This window comes from Uloborus diversus, chromosome 8, assembly GCF_026930045.1.
Source record: "Uloborus diversus isolate 005 chromosome 8, Udiv.v.3.1, whole genome shotgun sequence".
Lineage (NCBI taxonomy): Eukaryota > Metazoa > Arthropoda > Arachnida > Araneae > Uloboridae > Uloborus > Uloborus diversus.
In genome coordinates this window covers 55,282,686-55,308,016 of record NC_072738.1, presented here as the reverse complement: position 1 = coordinate 55,308,016, position 25,331 = coordinate 55,282,686, and the positions used below count along the sequence as shown (strand labels likewise).

The window sequence follows — 25,331 nt, the reverse complement described above, 5'->3', positions numbered from 1 at the left end:
CATTTTCGAAACATTTCTCTTTTTGATATCAGTCTTATTCGAATTCGAAAATATGTGATTATTGTGTTTCTTAAACCAGTGTGGGGGAGGGGGGCATTGACCCGATCACCCAAATGACGAACCTGCTTGAACATGTGAAAAGGTTTATTGCCGCGAACAGCGGTACTCAATGCTGCCAGCTAAGCTCAGTAAAGGCCAAGGCCGTCTAGACGGCCTTGTTAAGGCGATCTAAAAAACATGACAAGACAAGATAGGATTTTTTTTTTTGTGCAAGTATAGAGTAGACCGACCAGTGAATGAACAGATTGAGTTCAATTTAATTTTCCATGATAACATTATTAAAAATTGTAACATTTGGCACTTCACAATTATGACATTTTAAGTGATCCCTGTAATTATTTTTAAATTATTGGAAGAACTTGATTGTTGTGCAAAAGTTCCTATGATTCAAATTATTGGTATAAAAATATTTAAACAATTTCACCCAATTTCGGTTGAGACATTCTCAGTGTTCCATTCTATGGGACTCCAGAAAACGGGACGTTCGGCGTCCTTTAAGATTGAGTACATCAGGAGCTGAGCTCCCGTAAGCTCTTGCGCAAATGAACACTGGTTTCAGATATTGGCGAACACTGCTATAAACAATTTGTGGTGACAAACGGACAGGCTACTTATAAGCGGAATTGTCTCCTTCAAACATGACGTATGTCCGCGTTAATTCTGAAGCAACTTCTTTAAAAGTTGCCCAGTCAGCTGGTTTAGTTCCGTCTGTCAAAATTCACATACGATTGAGAAGTACAGGAGTTGAACTACCATGAAACCTCATGCAAATGAACCCTGGTTTCAGTTAGACCCGACTAGGCCATTTCAGCCTAGCCGAAAACTAGGGGTCTGGGCATTGGGGGGGGGGGGGGCGAAACTGACACGAAGAAAAGAAGGAAGAAAGAAAGAAAGAGGGGGGGGGGGGGACTCCGAAAGAGAAAACGTAAAGATTAAGTAAAATTTACCCTTTAGATGTTTGCTGTTGTGTCGCTTAAAATAGAATTAATTGTTTTCTCGTAAGCAGTTTTGATTATTTTTTTCTCCCCTCCTTCGTTTTTTTCCTTCTTTTTCCCCCTTTTCTTTTTTTTCTTTTAGGGTTAGGGGGCAGGAGGGGCCCGCCTTTGTTCTCGGCAACCCTGGTTCAGTTGTAAGCAAATACAGTGTTATAAAGAGATTTGCTCAACATGTATCTGTTATTTTAAAATGGAGTCAAGGGGCTATCGCTGTATAGTATCTGTACAGCCCAGTGCAGTACTTGTTGAAACTTACAGAACATTTTCTCTCAGTCTCTCTTTTCACATGAAAAGCTTTTAAAGGTATAAACCGAGTATTTAGAATGTTTCAAGCAGGCTCGTCATTTCGAATTTTTTCCGGGGGGCAAAGGATACTTACTCAGTGCAAATTTTATGGGAAAGCAACAAAAACCACAACCACTATTATGTTAAAACATTAATTTTTCAAAGCAGGGGGGGGGGAGAGAAGCAATTTCCATACCCACCATTAGCGCTAAATTACCTTCTGGTGGGGTTTTTTTTTTTTTTTTGATAAAGAGTTTTTACATGTGTATAAACTATGTGTTAGGCTTGGCAATAATGCTAATACCCCTCCCTCGCTGCGCCGTTGAGACCCCATAAATGACGGGCCTTGTTTCAAGTGTCAGTGTCCAGTTTTGCCCAATATACGAGGGGTGATCCAAAAGTAAGATTCTCATCAATTTTAAAGACATACAGCACTGTATATTCTCATTCAAATTGACATCGTTGGAAAGAAAAAACGTTTGTCTACTTTTATACATAATCATCATCTTTTTCTCTGCGTCATTGTCGACAGTGCCCTAACTTCTGTATCGATTGTCACAGAATTCCACCGCCAACCTTTGACTTCGTCGTCACTTAGGAAACGTTGGCCATCAAAGTGTTCCTTAAACTTTGGAAACAAGTGGTAATCACTAGTCTCGAGCTCCGGACAACAATTAATAGTGGAGTGGTTTGTTGACTGTCATGTCCCACTCTGGCGGTGGAATTCTGTGACACTCGGTACAGAAGTTAAGGCACCGCCGACAATAATGCACAGAAAAAGGTGGCGATTATGTATAAAAATAGAGAAACGTTTTTTCTCTCCAACGATATAAATTTTAATAAGACAGAGCTGTATATTTGTAAAATTGATGGGAACCTTACTTTTGGATCGACCCTCGTATTATTTCTTCGAATGTTTGATATTTTAAACGTTCACGAACTGCTGAATCACTCGCCACATTATCTTTAGGCAACACTTGCAAGCTGCAGCTGCAGTCACATACATTTACTGGCTCGTTTATTGTGTTAAATCTTCTGGCAGTATCGATTATTTGAAGCGGAGACTATATTGTGTCAGTCACCAAAAATGAATTTTCTATTTCTGTAGTTGTGGAATATTCTCGAAGGCTGACTTCCCCCTCCCCCTTTCACTCCTTCATAACCCAACGGCAGGTGTTAGCTCGCTTCCGCAATGCGAGCTTTCAGTGTTTTGTTCTTTTCTTTCTCTTGAGAGTACTGTTTTTCTTACACTTTGGAACATTTGAGTTATTTATGAGAAGCATGTCTATTCATTGACGTGTGGCGGATGTACGTAATCGCTCGCAATTGCGTCATTCGAAACTTCGAATTTTTATTTGCAGTTCTCCATATTTCTGTGTTCTAGAATCTGTGTTAGTTATTTACTTTTGGATTGCAAATTAAAATAATACTTAGCGGTACAAAATTAGAATTTAAACTTTTAATTTTTAACCCCGATCTAGTTTGGGATTGCGATTTTGTTATTTTAGGGGTGTCCCTGAAATCGACAGCGCAATCTTTAGAATCTAACAAAATACGAATGATAGTACTGTGATAGAACGTTAACGGTTTTTAGTCAGAATTTTATTAAAATGCTGCGTTTCATTTTCATGTTGCCCAACGGCATAATCCAATCAGAAGTACAATGCCTATTTCTGAAGCATCTTGTTCTTTCTTTCCTTTGTTGCATCTTCAATTTGCGCAATCCTTTGCTCGAGTGTGACATTTTTACGCATGTATTTGCACTTTAGTACCAAAATTTAAAAAGTAGGCTTTTAATCGTTATATATTCGAATGTCAGGAACTATAATGTATCATTATATGAAGAATCAATTTTCTGAACAAAAATTTATATTTGAAAAATATGATTGCCTGCGTTGCGGACGTGACGTATGATCATGCCCGCAACACGTACAAATCATTATCTTTTAAATACAAGAAAAATTTCTAGAAAGTTGACTACATGTTTTGATTTTTAGTGGTTTCTTCGAACATATTAAGATTAAAAGAAAAAGTTTAAAATTGCGGCAATAAATTGCAATTATATAATACATAAAATATCTTTTTTTAATCTGTCTTCTGGAACGTCTCTCTTGCCTTTTCCCTTTTTTATTAATCAATATTTTCTTCAGGTTTTTTCGTCAGTTTCTTTTGTTTCATTCATTTTTCAAACCATCGTTCTCAGAATCTTTATCATTAATTCTGAGAGTCCAGAATGTTTACACAATGTATACAGTGTCATTCCTCAATATCTTGGATTTTTTTTTTTTCTATCGAACGTAGCTATCGTCAGGAACAGATCTAACTGTCTGGATGGATTGCATTTCAAGGTTTAGAAAAACAAACAAAAGCGTTTTACCCCGTGCTGTCTTTCAACCCCCTAGAATCCTTGATTTTTAATATTGCCAACCCAAGTATGGTAATTCATTTTTATATAAGGAGTGTAATGACCAACCCCAGTGGCGCACACAAGGAGGGGATCCGGACCCCTCCCACGGCCCTTAGGTTTTTTAAATTAAGTATATCCTGTGTATGTAGTACGTAAAATAATCCAGGCAAAGGTAACAATAATCACAGATTTAATAAATGAAAAAAATAAATTTATTTTCTCTCCATCTTCCCCAGCAAATTCGAACTTCAATTTTTACGTAAATTGTTCTACAATGATGATTTTGGTTAGCTGTTTTTATTCTTAACTACGAGGAAAGTAAGTACATAAATACATTCATTCTTATGCTTTTTGATATTTTAATTCAGTGTTTCTTATTCATAAATTTATTTTATTAAGTAATGCTAAGTTTTAATTAATTTTTTTAACTGTATTTTGTTCCCGAAAATTGATAAAATCAAAAGAATGGATGCGCGTTGAAATATGATATTAGAATGGTGAATCTTCGGACCTGGACCCCCCCCCCCCCCAATGAAAAATTCCTGTGAGCCACTGCCTTTCCCTCCCAGAAGCTAAATTACACTATGCGCTATCGTGTCGAGTTATCAATATTCAACTGTGCTTGTGCATTGAAATTTTAATTTGAAGTGGGCAATTCAGTGGACCAATGTGTATTGACGGTTGACCTTCCAATCGAATCCTTAAACACAAACGATACAACTGCTGCTTGAAATGGATTGTTTTTGCGATTCTGTTGCAATGCTAACACATCTAACTCCATCATTGCGTAATGCCTTAAACATTTCACCTTATCGCGTAAATGAATGCTTGCGGTTACAAAATTCTCCAAACATTTTCTTAAAAGAAAAAGCAAGAAGAATAACGTCAAAGAACGCTTGTCGGCTTTCTCTTCTTCAAATCTTTAATCTTTTTTTTTTTTTTTTTTTTGAAATAGTGATCTGGCATTTGGCGGCAGTGAAGGGAAGTCGTAAAATAAATTTGTAAGAGTAAAATTTATGGGGCTGCTGGTCTTTGAGAGACCAGTTCACACGTTCGAGCGACCCCAAATCTCTTGTTTCAAAAGAGAAAAAAAAATACGGGGCCATTTTGGGAGCTCTTATTATTTCCCACCCTCTGCGCTCTGCTGTGGGTGTTTTTACCCGACCAACAACGGATAAATTTCGAGCGTTAGATTAAGGTTATCGTAAACTGAATGGTTAAACTCACTGGTGAGCCTGCTGATTTAATTAAATTATGTTGTTGTTTTCAAAATTAGCGGATGGGGTTCTGTACACGGAATTTAAAAAAAAAAATTTGTGCTGAAAGCACCCAGTTCTTGAAGGGAGGAACGGAATCAGTTGAGTGTATTAAGAGTGAAATCACACTTGTATTGTAACACTTGTTGTAGTTTTAACGAACAACTCTTATTCCTGTTATGAAAAATTGGAAATTTCTAATGCAAGAAATGCTATTCCTCGAATATGGAAAGCTGTCCAGCCAGTGGCGAGGTCAGAAAAATTTTCTAAGAGGGATTTTCAAAATCGAAAATAGTTGCTTTTTTTCGCATTCATTTATAATGCGAAAATAGTCGATATGTTTAATCTAAGAGTCTCCAAGGATTAATAAAAAAGAAAAAAATAATAATTCGTATTGATATCACTGATTTTAAAACGAAGAAAGTGGGGGAAAAGCAGAGTATTATCATTAGTTTTACTTTAACTAGCTGCGTCGCCCGGCTTTGCACGGTACACCTCGAAAATAAAGTTATGTCAAGTGACCTGTATTAAACAATCAAGCTTGACCAAAAAAAAAAACAGTAAAATTTTGCGGTAGATTTCGGAAAAATAACCAAAAAGTAAACATTTTAAATCTCCCGATAACAGGACTAGCCTTTAAAACAAAACCCAGAATTTTATTTGCTCATATTCAAACAAAAAATGGCAACAGATCTTTCGTCTGAATGATTTTCTTCACGCTACACATTTTAGTAAAAGCATTGTTGCAGAAAGTTGAGATGAAGCACTGAATAATAATTTGAATGGAGGAAAGCCTTCGAAATATAGGGATTTTATGTCGAAATCTAAGTGCCATAATTAATAGTTTTTAATTGATAACTCCGCTAATTATTATTGGAGGATTATGTTAAACACCCAAACATAAAGACGGGAGGATTACGAATCCATCGATACCTGGTTCGATGGTCAGTTTACTGTCGTTCGGGTGAAGAAACTTGGACATAGATACATAGATGACCACATTAGGTACATACGCTCAGTTTTTAATTATATAAGATCTTTTATTTATTTATTTTTTTTTTTTTAGCCCGAGATCGTTTAAAACTTTTTCTTCAAATACAGCAATGCCTTTATGAGTATCTAATGTTCGTTAATAACGGTTTCGATCTTTCGATGAGAATTGGGGAGGAGCTTCAGAAAAAACCGGTGTGATAGGCTTCATCTCCCTAGGTTTCCCAAAAAAGGTTTTGTGCAGTGCTGGAAGTGCTGAGCGACCATGATCATGATACCCTGTTACACTTTATTGAGACTACTTTTCCTCACTCATACCGTCATGCGCAGAAGGATCCTCATCATGAAGTATTACTTGCATATTTAAGAATTGGAAAGTAATTTATGACTGCTTCCCGATAATTAAAAGCTGGAAGATATTGTGTTGAAACCTATCCCACTTGGAAAATATTAAATACTGCTTTGTCTTTGATTTATACGGGAGATACGAGTTCTAGGAGGGGTTTTATCTCCAAAAGGCCCTCCCGTGGCTGCGCCACTGTGTCCAGCGAAAGTAGAAAAATAGTTGTAAGTACTATGAACACCTACTAGCAGGAGCGGACTGGGTCCCCGCAAGAGGACGTCAACCTTGGCTTCTAAAGGGAGCAAAAAAAAAGAAAAAGAGGGGGGGGGGAGGTGATAACAAAAGAGAGAAAATAAAAAGAGAGGAAAGGGGAAAAAACCAATGGTATACAGGTTTACGAGTTTAAAGAAAAGAAAAAACAAAAGCGAAGGAAAGTCACACTCGCACAGGTTCGTGAGCGCAAAAAAAAAAAAGGAAGTTGCATCAAACTGTTTAAAAAATAAATTAATTAAAGAAAATAATAATAAATAGGAAAAGGTGTTCAGGCTTGAGGGCGCATCGGCCCTCTGGCCAGTTCGCTCCTGCTTACTACAGTGACCGCCGCTTATATGAATCACATTTGTTCTAAGCAATTTTGATTCCATAAAGCGGCTAATTCAATAAAGCTGGATTTTATTCTGTTTTTGGCACTTTGATTCATTAAAGCGGCTGATTCAATTAACCGGCGTCCACTGTAGTTCTACTTCAATTACAAATAAAAATCCGGAGGATGTTCTATTACTAGTGTTTCTTCAGAGAGTTAAGAGAGGTTTTAACGAAAAGAAATAATTTAAAGACACGAAAGGCGTAATAATGGAAGTTCTGAATTACTATTGCTGCCAATCTAATTTGTTTCTTTGTATACCGTCAACCGGGACAATTTTACCAAAATTGCCAGGTTTTTAAAATATATTTTTTAAACGATTATACTTGGCGCTCTACTAGGTTTCAAAGCCAGCGAATTGGTATTTCACTACACAAAGACACTGCCGTATAAATACATGCCTATGGCTTTAGAACTTAATAAGAGCGCGAAATATCTTGGATTTGAAGAATCGACGAAGATTGGCGAAACTGTCCCGTTTGACGGTACCGCATAAATATACTCATTTTTTAATCGTTTACTAAATGTAACCCCTACAGGAACTTTATTGAGGTTTTTTTCTTTCCGATTCTTGTGCATCTGATTTAGATTCAAGTGCGACTGCATTTAAAAATGTAGGTTTCGAACCATTGTTGTTTTAGACCAATTAAGTGATATCCGCTTACTTAGTCCAGAAAGTAGGATATCGAAGATACACATTATATACGTAAAATAAAGCATTGACAGACGCTTGAAGCTGGGGTTGTAATGTATTGATGTTTTTATTTATATCACCCACTTTATAATGCTTGTATGCAACTAAGAAGATATTGCGCCTCTTAGTAAACGAATTGTGTAAAACGAACGAGGGAAGACGTCGACTGATGAACGTGGAAAGTAACGGGCGGGAAGATGGGATGCGATGCAGTGTAACAAAAAGTATTAATTAACCCAGGGATTTCCAAAGTGGATTCCGCGGCACCCTGGGATGTCGTGGGAGAAGGCGAGGAATGCCCCGAGGTGTCCATGGTATCAATGAATGTATGTAACAGATCGAGTGAGAAAATCATATGTCTTCTAAGGGTTCCGCGAATCGGAAAAGTTTGTGGGAACCCCTGAATTGACCTTCTGGGTGCTCAATTTTCTTAACTAAGTCGCTTAAAAAGATGCATATTTTTTTACACATAAAAAACCAATGCAAGATATGTGTACTGAACTTACACAAATTCGTTAGAAATTACGTTTTGCATGATAAATCTAAAACAAGGTTCAAAAGAAAAGTTTCTTCCCAACAAATTCGAGTTTCATTGCGATTTTTTACACAGTTTTTTGAGCAACAAACAACATTCTGGAGAATTCTTTTCCTTATTAAATAAGAAGATATTGGCCTTCAAAATGGACGGGCGGTCAGTTAGGGGGATCATTTGGACTCTGGCTTTGACAAATTCATGGACATTTCAGTGGGCGTGCTTTATATTGTTTTCCGATCAAATTTGCATTGAGTGTACACCCCTATTCGTCCCTGAAAAAATTCGAAATGACTGGCCTGGGAGGGTAGGGGGGGGGAGTCACTGAGGAGGTAATTATTCCCCTTGCTCCTCTTTGAGAAGTTAATGTACTTACATTTGGGGGTGTGTTTTTGCCATTTTTCGATGCAGTGTGTACCCTCCCCCTTCCGGAAAACTTGAAACAATGAACCTGTTTTGGATCTATCGGTTTAAGGCTTTAGCAGTGTAAGCTCGTTACTAAAAGATAATTAGAGAAGTTATAATGGTTATGCAGATTAATGCTGAAAATGATGTTAAAGTGCAATAAAACCATAACGAAGGTGCCACATAATTTATTTAATTCAAACATCCACAGTACTTATCACGAGTCTTTCTCTACATTTGCTGTAGCATTTATTTCACTTGTGTGTTGGAGGGGAGGGGTTCTCGAGTTAAATTTTTTGAAAATTTCAACTTTTTTTCAAAACCTTTTTCATCGTTTCAGTGGGTTCTGTCAGGGTTAAGGGGTCTGTTTCGAAAATCCCGCGCTTTCACTCACCGATCTGGGCAGCTGTCGTATAGCCTGTTGGTATTTTCTTCTCGTCGCTATTGGCAACCCAGTTGGCCTCGCCGATGCAACTGCAACTCACTGCAACTGCTCTTCCCCCAGCTGCTGCTGTTTGCGACCTCGCCCGCCGTCGAAAACGTTTTCCCGACCTTTTGTACCACCTTGTTTACCGGCCTTCCCCCACCCCTCGACAATACCGTTACCTTCACTCCCTCTTCGCGAACTTTCGGCCGTTATTTGAGCCACCCACCACCCTCGTACTTGCCGTTGTGGGTAGGATCGAATTGGTTTTTCCTTTAGGAATGTTACGAGTGCTCTCGGTTCTTGTTTTGCATTGGAGTTTCAGGGAAAGTTGTTGGTTTTAAGATTTTGTTTTCTGTGTTGTTTCATAAATTGTTTGTACTCCTTGTTATTGATCAATCGATAATTATCTCCTTTTTTTTAAGTATCGGTTTTTAATTTTAAATTTTCGTGGGAACCTTTAGAAATAGATTTCGATGAACAATTCATTTTTTTTTCTGCCGTTGAATTGCCTGCTTCTGCATCAACCCTGTAGTAGGAAAATGCTTGCTTTGGGACTCAAAGAGTTCCAAAGCAGACCTTTTGCGGTATTTTCGCTTGCAAAACTCAACAAAATTCAGCTTTTATACAGAACAAAAGTTCATTCACCAAATCGAACGTTTCACACATTCCTATTTCACCAAAACTATAGCTCAGAATTCTATTCTTCGGTGTGGATCCCGCTCTTTCACTTTACTGAATTTCTTCCATCATCTCTTAACCATATATGCTCCTGGTCTAATTACAATAACTCATTTTGGGACGAGCTGTCTGAAGGAAAAATTTTCTTTCTTTCCTTTTTTTTTTTTTTAAATCCGTACTAAAGTGAAATTTCGTTACAACGACTACTAATCTAACGAAATATCCATTTCTACGAAATACACTTTCAGTCCCAATTTAACTGGCATTTTGTTGATTGAATTCCATTACAATGAAGTTCCCGTTACAACAAACAAAATCTTTTGTTCCTTGAAGTTCGTTATAAGGAGGTTTCACTGAAAAAGTACAAAATATGTAGAAACGAACATATACATGCAAACAAAACAAAAAGATCATTCCAATGAAACTCTCAAGTAAGCTCTTGAGCAGGCCCGCGCCCAACCTGATTGGCGCCGTCGTGCAAATGTCTTTTGAGCGCCTTTATGCAGTAACGTTCGGGCAAAATATAGTTTAACACCTGGGATGAAGATATGTAGACAAATGCAATATGGAAAAAAATACGTTTGGCATTTAATTCAACCAAAGAAAAACAATCTGTAAATTTTTAATTTTGGAACGCAGTGTACGTTTTTACTTCATATCTCGAAGTTATTTCAAGTAAAGGCGGATGTAAGGGAGGGGCAATCGAAATTAACTTTCGAGATAGTGGGTTTTTTCAAGTATGCCTGCCCAAAAAAAGGCCGTTTTTTTCGGGGTGGGTCCGGTATGACCAATTCTGCCTTTGATATGCTAATGCGTTTTTGGAAAAAGAATATATTTTAAATATCAAAGTTAACGCCGCCCTAAATATCTCTCTAATCTCTAATTGATAAATAATTATTCAAAGTTTTATGCCTGTCAAATCATGACAACTGAGTACTGAATAGATTTCTAAATTGAAGTAGAGGATATTCCCCCTTAAAACCTGAAAAAGAAATCATTCCCAATAAAATTAAAAATCCTAATACACGGAACCGTTAAAAAGGCATTAAATTTAATATCAGAAACAAATACATAGTCTCCCCAAAGCTTTTTTAAAAAAATTAATGCACAAATAGTTAAAAAAATAAGGGGGGGGGGGGGGAGAGAATCGAGTAATTATGGTCAGGCCGTTACTTTTTGGAACTAGAACGTTAACCTAAATTATTGTCTACAATATATAAATATTCTCCTCATTTAAATAATATGCAAATGTGCTTACCGTATTTTGTATGTATGATAACACGAAAAAGTAGAATTACCACGAATTAAAAATCACAAAAACACTACAAATTGCACAAATTATAATACAAGGTATTTAACCGCAAGAACCAAAATGGGTAATAACAAATTTCTTGCGCCTCGTATGCTCAACCTTGTGTACTATAAACATACTGAAATAGCATTCACGTCTTCGCATTAAGAAGGAAAATGCTTATGTATGCATGTTATTGAAGTCGCTTGTTTTTAGTGCAGTTGTTTTCAGCTTGCGCTTTTAAATAGCATGTTTAGACACAAGTCAATAATTTTTCCTTTTAGATTTTCAGCGAGACGGATTAATTGTTTCAATGAGCAGTATAACATGAACGCCACCATTAAACATGATGAAGAATTCAAATTTTCTTTTTTGGTTATAGAGTTTATTTTTTCCCTTCTTTGGAGCACTTTTGATCGGTAGAGCTCGGCGTCTTTTTGGTTCTGGCGCCGTCGTGCTGCGCACGACCTTGCACATAGGGACAGCGCGACCCTGCTCTTGAGGTTTATACTTTACTATTATCGTTTAGGAAATGCAAACTAGTTAACGTAATGTTGATAAATATTAAACACGACGGACTTTTTAGTTGTGTGCAATCAAAGGAGCGTAGTAAAACATGCTTCTGGACGCATTAATTGTTTGCTTTCGTGTCCCCATTATCGAAATATTTAGGTCTTAAAGTCTGCCGAAATTTTAAGAGAAATCTCCAAATTTAGTTTGGTTGGCGAGTTTGGTGAGTAATGGAAGACATCTTTCTCATCAGATGACTGTTATGCCACATACAGACTGAAATTACGTGATCAATTTCTTGCCAAGTCTTTAAATTCGGCCCTTTTCTTAAAGTTTCGGCGGACTTTAGGACCTTATATCTTGATAACGAGCAAGGACAATTTTTTTTTTTTTTTGCATCAAGAAAATGTTTTAATATCCTTTCGATTGCTACCTATTTGAATTTTTTTCATTGTTGCACTATTCGTCTGGTTCCCTGGTTTGATTATTTTTTGGTTGAGGACGCTTGCAAAATGTTATTCACACTTTTAATTTTGAACACATGAGATATTTATGATTAATTAGGTAGTTTCCTAACCTTCCCTCCCTTTTTGGTTGTGGTCTTGGATGGTAACTGATTTCGAACAGTCAACAATTATGAAAATCCTTATTGATGGTCAGTGGCGTAGCGAGAAAAAATCCTTGGAGGGGGTTAATTTTTTCTGAAGTTTAAAGTAAAGCCATGCCCTCAAGTTTATACACTTATACGGTATATATATATATATATATATATATATATATATATATATATATATATATATATATATATATATATATATATATATATATATATATATATGTATATACATATGTATATATATATATATATATATATATATATATATATATGTATATACATATGTATATATATGTATATACATATGTGTATATATATATATATATATATATATATATATATATATATATATATATATATATATATATATGTATATACATATGTATATATATGTATATACATATGTGTATATATATATATATATATATATACATATGTATATATATGTATATACATATGTATATATATGTATATACATATGTATATATATGTATATACATATGTATATATATATGTATATACATATGTATATATGTGTATATACATATGTATATATATGTATATATACATATGTATATATATGTATATATACATACATATGTATGTGTATATATATATGTATATATACATACATATGTATGTGTATATATATATATATATATATACATATGTATGTGTATATATATATACATATGTATGTGTGTATGTATATATATATGTATATATACCTATATATATACATATATATTGTTTTGGGTCTCATGGGGGGGGGTTCTGACCCCCCTATCCCCCCCCATGGCTACGCCACTGTTGATGGTAATCCTTCAGCAACAATTAACGTCGCTAGATCTGCCGTTGGAAAGAAGCCACAAAAATGGCCGATTTTCATAGTAAGGAAAGTTGGGCAGATATTGTATTTCTGTGAGGAGAGGTTGATCCTTCTAAAAAATTTGATACTGTATAAGTGTATCAAGCATCAAACATTTGATTTTGTCAAATATGCCGTATTAATGTATTTTAGAAAAATAATGAAACTTGTTCGGGGACCGGGAATTGGTTTTTACGATTTTACTCTTCGCTACTGCCGCTAATATTATTGGTCCTCTCTTTGCAACGCAGCAGTATTGCAACAGCACAAAATATTCCTACCTTAGAGAAATTCCAATTTTTTTCCCTGTGACTTTTCATAGCAGCGTTTTTTAAGCACCAAGTATGCAGTATCTGGGTTAGCAATTTTTTGCCATGGTGGAAACCGAAAATCATCCATCAAAAATTGTTTTTACTACTGGCAAAAAGTTGATAAAGAAGAGTGTTAATGATTTTAAAAAAATGGTTATTTTTAATTCGTATCATGTTGCAGAAGCTTGACTATCAAACACTGCAAGAGAAGGAGGGATGGATATATTTGATTGACCAAAATATAGTTTTAACTTTTAAAAGTTATTAAAAAAAAACTCTTCAAAAATATTTTGTTTGATTTGTTAGTTGCACACGCTGCCCTAATAGTTTCTCTACATTGCTCATTTGTTTTAAAAAATATTATTTTTAACCGTACTAATCATGTTATTTATGTTGTTATAGTTCTCAGTATTATCATTATTTGTTTAATAACTTAAAGCTGAAATACTTCCTAGTCATTCAGATTCAATGGCCTAATGTAAAATAAATTTATATAAAACCGGTTTAATTGAAACTAGTTTTTTCTGTTTCCTGGAACAGCAATGTTTGTTAACATACTTCACCGTTTTGAAGGAAGGGGCTCCACTAATAATGGAACTGAATTTAGCTTTCTTAAAAAGTCACAGTACTGAAACTTCTTTCAGGAAGGGGCAGTATTTGAGGACTACAATTTTTCGTTCTCAGAATGATAGCATTATTAGGCTTAAAAAATGCAAATAACAATAAGAGTCCATCACCCTCCAATTCTCTTGTACACAAGCCCATTGTGTTGAAATATGCTGTCAGTAACATGAACAAAATATAAAAGAGAATAGTTGAATTAACTGCCAAAACTAACTCATTACATAAACCACTCTGACATTAAAGTTGGAACCAGAGTTGCAAATTAAAAAAATTCAAAGTGGTAATTATTTTTCTTGAACAATTTACATAAATACATATTGCGTGTTTTAGGAGGCATAAATGAATATTGCACAGCGTAAGATAATGTTTGTTAAATCCCCTCTTCCCAATTTGCATTGTAACCCCGAATTAAAAAGACTTTTTTCAGTAATGTATATATGTTGTTTAAATTAATGTGTTATAATTTGATTTTTTTTTTATTTTCAGCGTATTTTGGGACCTTTATTGTGCCGCACCAGAAAGGAGGGATACGTGCGAGCACTCTAGTGAAGCAAAAGCATTTCACGATTATGTGAGTACCATTTGCATTTCAATTGATTTTAATTTCGTAAGCTTTGATCTAGTACAGCGTTTCTCAAACTTTTTACACCCGCGGACTGGCAAAACATTTTGAAAAAATTTCGCGCACCGGTGAGCTATTTTTTTTTTTTTTGGAAAAAGGAAACTGTTTGTGGACAGTTAAAAACTAGGAGGTCGCCTCCTTTTTTACAGGAATAAATATAAAAAACTTTATTGGTAAGATTTTCTGGACTCTGGCATGAAACTACACCAAAGCGATTAACTCTACAAATTAGGTTAAATTTCAGAGTTTCAAAACTTTTTGGCAGTGGTGGAGTAGTTTTTATTAGTGGTTTATTTAAATTATTCTAAGTGGAAAAGAAATTTGAACTCTCGTCCGCGTTTATATGCTTTTTCAAGGAAAGGGGGAAGGGGGATACTTTCATAGCATTAAGCAAATTGAAAACTGAATTTTTTGAGCATTGGGGTATCATCCATTGTAATGTTATCATTAAGTGTTGCATTTATCGATTGCCGACAATTTTGGGTTTGTTTTGCTTTTTTTTAATATTTATTTTCGTTTTTGAAGCGGAAGAGTAGTGTTTTGCACCTTTTTGGATTTTCTCTCGCAATTTTTCTCTTTTCTCTCATTTTTATCTCTTTTTTTTTTTGACACGTGTTTGGCGCATTTTTATTTCATGTTTCACATTTTGAAACATTTTGGCTTTTCTTTCTCTATCATTAGAGTCATAAGTATCATTTGCCACGACCATAACTAGGAGGATAATGTTCGGGTGTGCATCTCACGGCGATTTTTTAAAAATTCGATTTACTTTTTCTGTCATTTCATTTTTAATTGGAATTTTCACAGAAATTCCCTATTTTTGGGACGAAAAAATTATTGCACTCTTTGAATTTTTACATCAGTCAAAATTCAATTTAAAATGTAAGAACCTATTTATTTGTCTGGAAGTAAACAGAAAATATAATGTGTAATGACTTTGTTTTTCGTTTGTTTCGTAAAACCGAAATTTTGGCAGAAATTCCCGATTTTATAGACTAAAAAAATATTGTGCTGTTTAAAATCTTTCATCAGTCAAAATGCTGTTTGAAAAGTAAGAACCAACTCATTTGTGGAAAAGTAAACAAAAAATAATATGTGTTGTGGCTTGAAGAAGAACGCCATCGGGTCGTAAATAAAAGCAAAAAGGATAAGACACTAACCACAGTGAGTCGAAAGTCGACAACAAAACGATAATTGTTCAGTTAAATCGATGATTAAATTTTTTTTTACCTATAATTAGAAATTAAAGAACGTTAATATAAAAAAAAATGCGTCGTAGTTGCGAATATGAGGGCGGGATGAAGACAAAAATGAAAGTTTTCGAAAGAAAAAAAAAAGAACGCTTGCGAAGTTCAAACTATTGGTGAGTTTTTATTGAAGAGTTTTGCTAAATCATGCTATGTGGCAGCATTTGTGGATGTTTTACCATCTCTTGCTCCGTAACAGATAAAAGTTCCTTCTACCGTTTGGATCCAGTTATCCCACTTTTATTTCTGGCCCTTACCCCCTTTACTACTAGATGCTTAAAAGGAATTCATATAATGAACTTTACATTCAGTATCTGTCAATGTGATTACATTTCATTTTTGTGAACGTATGCGTATTCCTTTTGTTAATTTACTTGTTTTACGTCTTTAATCGTTATACTCTGTAGCTTTAACCTTTTGAGGCACGGTGGCTTCGTTATAGTCCACCATTTTTTAATTAAAAAAATCTAGCTAATTATTGAAGCCATTGTGTCAGCTGGCTGAAAAAAAAAAGCCTCAAACGAAGCCACTTTGCTTTAAAGGGTTAACAACATTACGGTCTATAAAAATGTTCTGTAGTTTTCCCCTTTCTCGTGTTCTCTGTTCTATCGTCTATTCCTCTCGGTTCTGAATTGCGACACTTGAAGAAATGTGTCGAAATCATTTGCATACCCGTTCGAAAATTGTGAAATGGCTCAATGGCTGACTCATGCGGATGGTTAATTGTTTTGCGAAGTATTTGCCTATTTGGTAGTGCAGAATGAGATTAAACCCTTATATCCTTTAAAAAAGTCGCAAAATTTGTCTTTCTGTTAAGCTTTTAAATGATTTTCTAATGATTATTGTTGCTAATTGAAACTTGAAATGATGTCGGCATATAATAGAGGAACGTGTGCCCCGTTAAGAAGACGTATCAACTGAGGTAGGATGTCCAAGGCGAACATTTTTGCTAGAATGCTGGTAATCTCAGACGAAGAGCAATGGATAAGTAATTTAATTGTTTGTACATTCAGCCTAGAGTGGTCCAACATTTTGCTCTTTCTAGAGTTGTATTTCTTAAGTGAGTAGGTATAAGATATTGAGAATTATTTTCTTAGAATACGTTGTTATTGAATTACATTTTCTTATTTGAGTGTCAGGACCTGATCTTCGGCTTTTACCATGGCCGCACAAATCTTGTTCAAAGGCGGGTCGAATTTGATCTTTGTCGTTTTTCGGGATTTTTAAATTTTTTTTAAAGAAAAAGTGAATAAACTTGCATGTATAAATATTACAATAACACTTTGATCAAGTGTGAGAGCACATCAAAACTTGTGATATTACACTTCTTGCTACCCCTTTCCTCCCTCTTGCCACAAACATACAATTTAATGAACCCTCCCCCCTCAAAGCGTGACATCATTTGTGGACAACCCCTTGAATAAATTTTTATATTCACACTATGTCAGAAACGACATAAATTACTCGAAACAGAACGATCGTTTACTCTCATCTTTTACAACAAATGTGATTATAGCGAATTTTTATACCTCGCTGCTCACACATCATTTTCAAATTCAAAAACAAAATTAGCATGTTTTAGGAATTTTCCAATGTTTGAAGTTTTCCGTTTTTTTACACTAATCTCTTTTAATCTTTTAAACGGTAAGCTTTAATCTGTTTTCTTTGCGCTTGCATTGCTCTGTTTTCATTGAGAACGACTCATCGATCTTACTCATTTCTGAGGGTAAATGTCAACCTAAATACAAAAAAAAAAAAAAAAAAAAATTCTCACCTTTGGGCGAAATCTGTCAATCTATTCCCTCCACTCAATAACGTTTCACACAGGGCTTAGCGTGAGTGTGCTTGGGAATTCTGCTACTGCACTTGTTTTTTCAATTTTACGTGAATTTTTATTTGTTATTGAAATTTAGAAGACTATTATAGGGCTCCTGACTCCTCTTGTTAGAAATTAAACTCTGCTTTCACAAAAATATTGTTCCTTGTTTACTGTTAGCATATTTACTTAAAACTGCTCAGGAGAAGGATAATATTATTTAAAAAAAAGAAAAAAAAAGGGGGGGGGGTGCATGAACGAATTCCAGTTATAATTTTAGAAGATAACAGTCACTCAAGTTCACTCCTATTACTATTTTTGTTTTACAATTTCGTGTTTGGGTACGATTTGCCCCCTTAATCTGACTCTCGAAATCATTATCAAAAAGTCACGTCTGCAAAAATGATATTACAGATCGAGTTTTGATAATTGACGAGTTTTATGGGCAGCGGAAAGATTTCAATCATTTAAAGTCCTACATTATTTCAAAGATGAAGCAAAAACTGCGTAAAGGTGTAATTTTTGCAAGGAGTTATTGCCGTTTACTACTTTTTCACAAACAAGGCTGTTAAGAGTTCTGACTGTTCACAGACTCTTTTTTTTTTTTTTTTAACGTGCTAGCTTTACCGTTTGAGTACATTTTTGGAAAGAATTAATGCAAACGATTTCTTTTCTTTCTTTCTTTCTTTCTTTCTTTTTTTTTTTTTTTGGTTACTAATATACGAAGCACGGGAATTTTAAACAAAACTTGACTGGCGATTTCCTCAGGTCAACTTTGGCGATGTTGTCATGTTGTTTGAACAATTTCGTATCTGTCTTGAGAGAAAATCAATATAAACCCGGACAGCGTCGGGTAATTTTGCTAGTTGATAAAACGGTAATATCGAAATATTTTGACTATACATAGAAAAAAAAAGAAGGGATTTATTCCTTATTGTTGCTTGATAACAGCATTAATTTTAGTTATTACTACGTGACAAGGTTATATAGTTTCCGTATTCTCCAATAGCTTTTTAATAGAGTTGTTTCACACTGCCCTTTTGAAAACAAAAAGACACCTGCTGCTTTAATAAATCGTGTTCATGAAACTACTTATTTGTTTATTTTCAGAACGCCTGATACATATTTGCATCGTTTGTAACCACGCGTCCGTTGCTTAGCTTTCCATTCGCGTTCGTTTCTTTGTTTTGCTAATTAATTAATTTTTAAATGACTGTCTTAATGGGACAAAGGCTGAAATTAAGAGTCTGGTGGTGAGAATTAATTGTGTATAACTAAATCCTGCAGTTATTAAAGGGTTTACCGTTTAAAATTCTGTGAACTTTGCTTTGTTTGATAACGTACTTCCAAACTGATATCGATTCCTTTAAGTAAAAATTTAGTAACTATAGTTGCTACAAATGTAATTTGTCAGCATTAATCGCAGTATTACGACGCTAGGTTTGCCCCAACTATTGTGAAACTCTTTTTTTTTTTCCGTGAGCGGGATGAAAAATTCCTTTTTCAATCGTGCTAAAGATTATTATTTTTTTTTTTTACAAATATGCTCTTTAAATATTTGAAATTTGCTTTTTGTTGGAGTTTTCATCTGTGCTTTTTTAAAGCCCACGGTTAATTAAAATGTTCAGCATTATTAAAGTTCCTCCCTGGTTAGTTTGTTTATTTCAAATAACAGAACAAGCTGTTGTTTTTTCGTAGAAATTTGTTATAGTATTAAGGAGTTGTCCATAAATGATGTCACTTTTTTTTTTCCGGAGTCGTGGCGGCGTAAATTGCCCTCCCTGGCTTTGCGACATTAATGTTTTTTTTTTTTGCTGCTTTATTTTTGTATAGTTTACATTGAAATGTACCCTGTATCTCTCCTCCCCCGCTCAGAGCAAATTCGAAGTCAAGAGCCTACTTAGAGGCGATTTTGCTGCAAACAAAAAAAGTGTCTTACCTAGGGACCCCTAATATCTTAATGGACCCTGGTAGACAGGGAGCTAAAAGTTCCATATGGAGAAAGTTAATGTTAACCTGCTATTTATTGTTTAGAAATATTCTCCCCTGTTCGACTCATAAATTTCTTTTCAAATTTGAATCATTTTTTTTTACTATAACTTTTGCATCGCGTAAAGAAAGCTGTAATAAGTGTCAATGCCATATATGACATACATTAATAAACCAGTGATCACCATCATTCAGGTTGTCAAAATTAGCCTCTGCTATGTATGATCTTATGATATGAAGGAAAAAAGAAATTTTCGCTAATGAATTAACACGTTTTGACACGGACTTAACAAATCGCGTCAGCACCAATTTTATTCAAACATTCGTATTCAACGAAACCGTCTCTCTTTCTGCCGGTTATTATCTTAGCTCAAAAGACCTTAAATTCTGTGGACCGAAACCAACCCTACCGCTCTAGAATCCACCGGGAGGACGTGGCGTGCGTGGAACATTTTGCGTGACACGCTATCGTCTGCTCGCGTCGAATCCTCCTCCCTCTTTTTCACCTTAACCTCACTCACCCGAAGAAGAGGCTGACGATTTTTTCTTCTCTCTCTCTCTCCGACTGTTTGTTTTCTAATGCGCTGTTTAGTTTGTTGTATTTCAGGCGAGAGTAATATCGCGGTGCGTTTGAAAAGCTAGCTCATTTTTTATTGGTTGATTAAATTCTCCATCTTTCGTTAGGTACCCGTCGCAGATTTTTTTTTAAAAACTGTCTGCGGCGTTAATTAAAAATTCAGAAATAGTCTGCTAGGTAAACTAATATTAGATAAGTCATAACAGGAACAACAAATCATCAACAAGGCATGGCTGAAAGTAAAATGCAAAGTTTTACAATTATTTGTGAATCTGGGGTCAAAAAGTTCCAAAAATTAAGTGGAAAAGTCTAAGGTGTAAGTTTAGTAACTTTTGTGCTTGAAATATGGCAAAAAAGTATGTGAATTATCAAAAATACTTTTAAATTTTAGGTAATGCTGGAAAAAAAAATAAATATTTGAAAATTCTTCTTTTAACCAAGTGTGTTTTGTAAAACAAATGAACAAAACGAACCTTTTATCAAAACAGCTTGTTTATAACATTCGAAAATAAAATAAAATCATGAAATTAATTTTTACTCCCGCCATTGTTGTTAATATACTTCGCAAGAAATTAATTTTAGGGACCATCTAATATTTTCTCTGGGAGGAAAACACAAGTTAATATCCCACATGATCAGCTTATTTCTGATTGGAAATAATCGAAAACATCAATGCTTAACTACCTCTAAATAAATAATAATAACATAATAATAATTTCATGTAAAGTTGAATAAATATCTTTGTGTTAGATAAGAAAACAAGAAATAACTTTTAATTGCCCAAAATTGCAGATTACTGCAAATTTGCAATTTTGTGCAAAAACGTTGTTACTTCTTTTAATTTCATGTTTTTTTTTTTTTTTTTTTGTCATAAATTAATTTAAAACATGTTCCTTTTCTGTCCAGAATGAAACTTAAGTCAGGGGTCGATTCAGGCACAAATTGGGTCCGCTTTGTGGCCTATTCCCAAAATTCTATATCATAAAAGTGGCTACTTCACAGAATTTCATGTCTTTAAATTAGACTTTTCTTAAAATTTCATTTGTAAAAACTTTTTTTTTAATCTCTTTTAAGCTCGATTAATTAACCTGAAACGAAATATCAGTATAATAATGATAATAATAATGAAAAAAAACGAGCCCTTTTTACGCCAAAAGGATTTCAGATTAGATTTTTGATAGCTAAAACATGCTGTCAATAACCAGATTTTTCACGAAAATAAATAAAAGAAAAATGGCCCCAAAATAGCAGTTCTTTCTACCTCAAAAATAAAAAAAGTTATCATGGAAAATCATATCAGAAAAATCATGGCGTTAATTTACCGTACGTTCGCGTTTTGGCAGCTGCCTTTTGCGTCCGGTAAGAAAAGGCAGAGACTAGCGAGTTTTGTTGCGTACGTAAAAGTGACGTCACGGGTGGGCGTTGCATGCATTAAATTTTTACGTATTGGGTAAAGACTAGGCCTCCAGTAAAACAGTCAAGTTACCGGATCCAGTTCAGCCCTGTCAAAAAGCATTTCCCTGCATGCCAAATATAACCAAAAAATATTATCCAACTATCATGCCGTGACACGAGTTTCCTTTCCTTCTTGATGACATCAGCGTTACTCGATTAATCGCTATTATATATATGAGGATATATCTTCAAACGCGAATTTCTTGAATGATCTGAATTTTTCTCTCGAACAAGCCTTTCGCATTTCGAATCGGCGATAATTTTTGACTGAAGAAAAAGAATGAGCTTCATCTCGGTGCCTATCGCGGGCTCGCCAACGGCAGGAAGTATTTCTTTGGCGCCTTTCGGGACAGAAGAAGAGGGAGAGGAGAACATTGAGCAACACGCAACAGCTGATATTTTCCACCTGCTTCTCCTCGAAGGTGGTTCAAAGTTCGCCTGCCCCCTCTTTTGCCGCCATCGGAAGTGCTGACCCATAAAACGTGATTCGAGTACCAGAGGAATGCCAAAGGGAGCGAGCGTGTGTGTCACAGAGGGGACAAGAAAGTGACTTCGCGGCCACGTGGATGCCGGCTCGGTTTAATATTGCGATTTCTTTTTTCGCGCGTGTGTGGGGAACACTTTGCTCTCTGGCTGTCTCGCGGGGAGGATTTGTTTACTTTCACTTGAGAGATTGTTTTGACGCGGTTGGATTACGTTTTTTTGACGTGGAGCGCAGATAAATGTCGCTTTACGTAGAGTTCTCTTAGAACCAAGCCCGTCATTTGGGTGATCATCAGTTCACCCCTCCTCTGGATTTTAAAAACATAATGTAATTAAGCAAATTACATATGAGGCAGTGAGAAGCAAAGGGATGTAAGTGGACATTTTCAAGTTTTGAGTAAAACGCCTTCAATTATGACATCCTTGGTAGATTTTCATTGATTTTTTTCTCTAAATCGTGCTGTACAGCAGCACCTACCAGGGCTACTAGTACAGTAGCCTTGGTAGTAGTACTCTTGCCCCAAGACAGAGGAGAGGTTCCCCTACTATTTGTACTAGTTATCTCCAAGTTTTTGATTTTGCCACTTACATCGCTTTGCTTCTCACTCCGTCATATAAGAGAAAGGAACTTGAAGCTAAAAATCGAAAAATTCTCAAGCAACCTTACCTCTTGACCAAACTTTTGGAGCAATGAGTCATTTTATGTTTTTGTGGTGGCAACTTCTTTGTTTTATCAGGTGTTGTGTGTAATTTTATCTCTGTTTTTATTTCTTGTGAAAGCATATCTTAAACATCTTTTCTAAAAATCAAGAAATGAACATTCAAGTAAATTTATGAAAATGTTTAAATTTTTTAATTAAATTAAGAATTCTCCTTTTTTGATGGTATAGGTAGATGATGGAGAGCACAACATCTAGGAGCACATGCAAACAGTTCCCATATCCCCTCCGTAATATTAATATTTGTGTAGCATAAATAAATGTTAAAAAAAAGTGTAAAAAATTATAACTATTATTTTTCTATAGTCAGATTATAAATTTATTGTTACTTACTATTATTATTAAATATGTATTTATTTATTTTTATCCATTTTTAAATTCCTTTGTTACTAAATAGTTAATCTGAAATTTAGAGTTATGTGATACTTAGCTAATAATAAAAATACAAAATATTTTCATTTAGTTAAAAACGGAAGTTTAAACTCATTTTTAAACACATGAGTTACTTTGGATGAAGTTTGAAACACAATAATAATCTGTACATAATAAAAAATTCTTAGAACTATGTAGTTTTTAAAGTTTTTTTCGTGTTTATCCGAGCAGTGAACCCAATTTTTAAAATTTAATTATGTAATGCTACGCAAATTCGTTCTTGAAGGTTTTCGTAGTGTTTCGGCACAGGAGGGTCGATAAAAATCGAATGGCGTGTGGAACGAACTGGATTGCAGATTAGGCGTTAACAAAAGGCTCACACGTCGAGCATTTTGTAGTTGAAAACAAACTTGGTACATTTCTCTTTGCACTCTTTTATCACTTATAGGGGAGAGGGGGGCACCTTTGAACAATTTTTTGAAAAATCAACATATTTCTTACTCAGATTATAATTATTAATGCTTAAATATTTTATGATAAAAAAGAATGCATTTCTTTATCATATAAATCAATATCAAAATTTTTACTGATAAATTAAATATGATACAAAGCTTTAAAATTTGTAAGTATTTCTGTTCAAACGTGCCCCATATAGGGGCACCTTTGAACAAGCATGGGGCACCTTTGAACAAACAAAATCAATTTGTAACAATAGAATTAAAATTTTGAAATTAAAAATTTATAACTATTTAATTAATTTTATATGAATCACAAAATTGACATCAAAGCAAAATGTTGTAACAGCACGTAAGGTCCCTCTAGAAATCTGTGGTTGTGGCAGTTTTTTTACTATATTTTGGAAATCTACTGTACTGGTGTCTGATGCTTCGGGAAAGTAAAATTTATTGCTTTCCTTTTTGCGAAGAAACCCAACATTAAATTCAGTTTCGTCTTGCAATTGCTGTTCAATTTGACCAACGTAATGAAGAACGGTTCGTTTAGTTTGGAATTTAAGTATAATGAAATCGTTGACATGTAAATCTTCTAGAACAAGAGCTTTTTCCTCTTCATCTGTATCCAAAATAATATCTTCAAAATTGGATTTTTTTTTATAAAAGACATTTTTCTCTAATAGGAATAATGGCAATGTGCAAAATAAAAAACAAGAGTAGTAATTAAAAGTAGTGTTTATATATCAGTAGAAATTTAATATTAAAAAACAGACTATTCAGTAATTTGTATGTCTTCATTATCATAATTTTCTTTTAAATCCAAAATAAAATTGTAATATTTAGGTGCATTTATGACTCTTTTCTTCTAAGTTTCATTTGTTCAAAGGTGCCCCAACTTTTCTGTTCAAAGGTACCCCATTATATGGAATTAGGAATTAGAACAATTTACTCAAGTAGGCTTAAGAATAATAACAAAACAAAACCTAAAAGTTAAAGCTAAAACTTATCTTTAAATATTGTAAAATCATTTAGAATTATAGAATTACAGGTTTTTTAACAAAAACCTTACAACTTTATTTTGAAAAGTTTAGATTTCAGAGAGAAAAAAACACATACCTTGCTCGGACAATAGTATGCATGCAAAATGATCAAACTTGGCTTACTTTGCTGCAGTGAAACAATAGTAATGTGCTGCCATATACATTAAAAACATAACATTTTTTTAAAGATAATATTTACAGTGTTCAAAGGTGCCCCCAGTTCAAAGGTGCCCCCCTCTCCCCTACTTATTGTTTTTTGTGTAGTAGTTTTGATAATATAATTTTTAAAAATCAGGTCCATCATTTGTGCTCTCCCTGTATTAACTTTTGTTGCAAAAAAGACGCTAGGACTTGTTTTCAACAGATGTCTAATTTTTTATGCGGAATAATAAATACTTGTTTTTGCTCAAAAAGTACATTTATTTAGGTTCAAGAAATACATTTGCCCAAATTTAAGAAATATATATTTTCAAGCTCAGTGTTTTTACTCCCGTTTGATAAACGTTCAAAACTGAACGAAATCATTAATATGTACAAGCATTTCTTCGAGCGCAAATCTCAGAAGAAAGCACCAGAAAGACCTTATTTGTTCCAGAATTTACACTGCTACTGATTTTTAAGTTT

The 25,331-nt window shown here is 34.5% G+C and overlaps 1 protein-coding gene across 1 annotated transcript in view; it reads left to right on the top strand.

Moving 5' to 3' along the window:
• Positions 1 to 25,331, top strand: part of LOC129228049 (single-stranded DNA-binding protein 3-like) — a gene marked incomplete at its 5' end in the record, with an annotated part of 396,346 nt that overhangs the window by 79,332 nt on the left and 291,683 nt on the right. Inside the window, 1 exon segment of the mRNA XM_054862684.1 lies at positions 14,422 to 14,506. Coding sequence (XP_054718659.1) covers positions 14,422 to 14,506 — 85 coding nt within the window.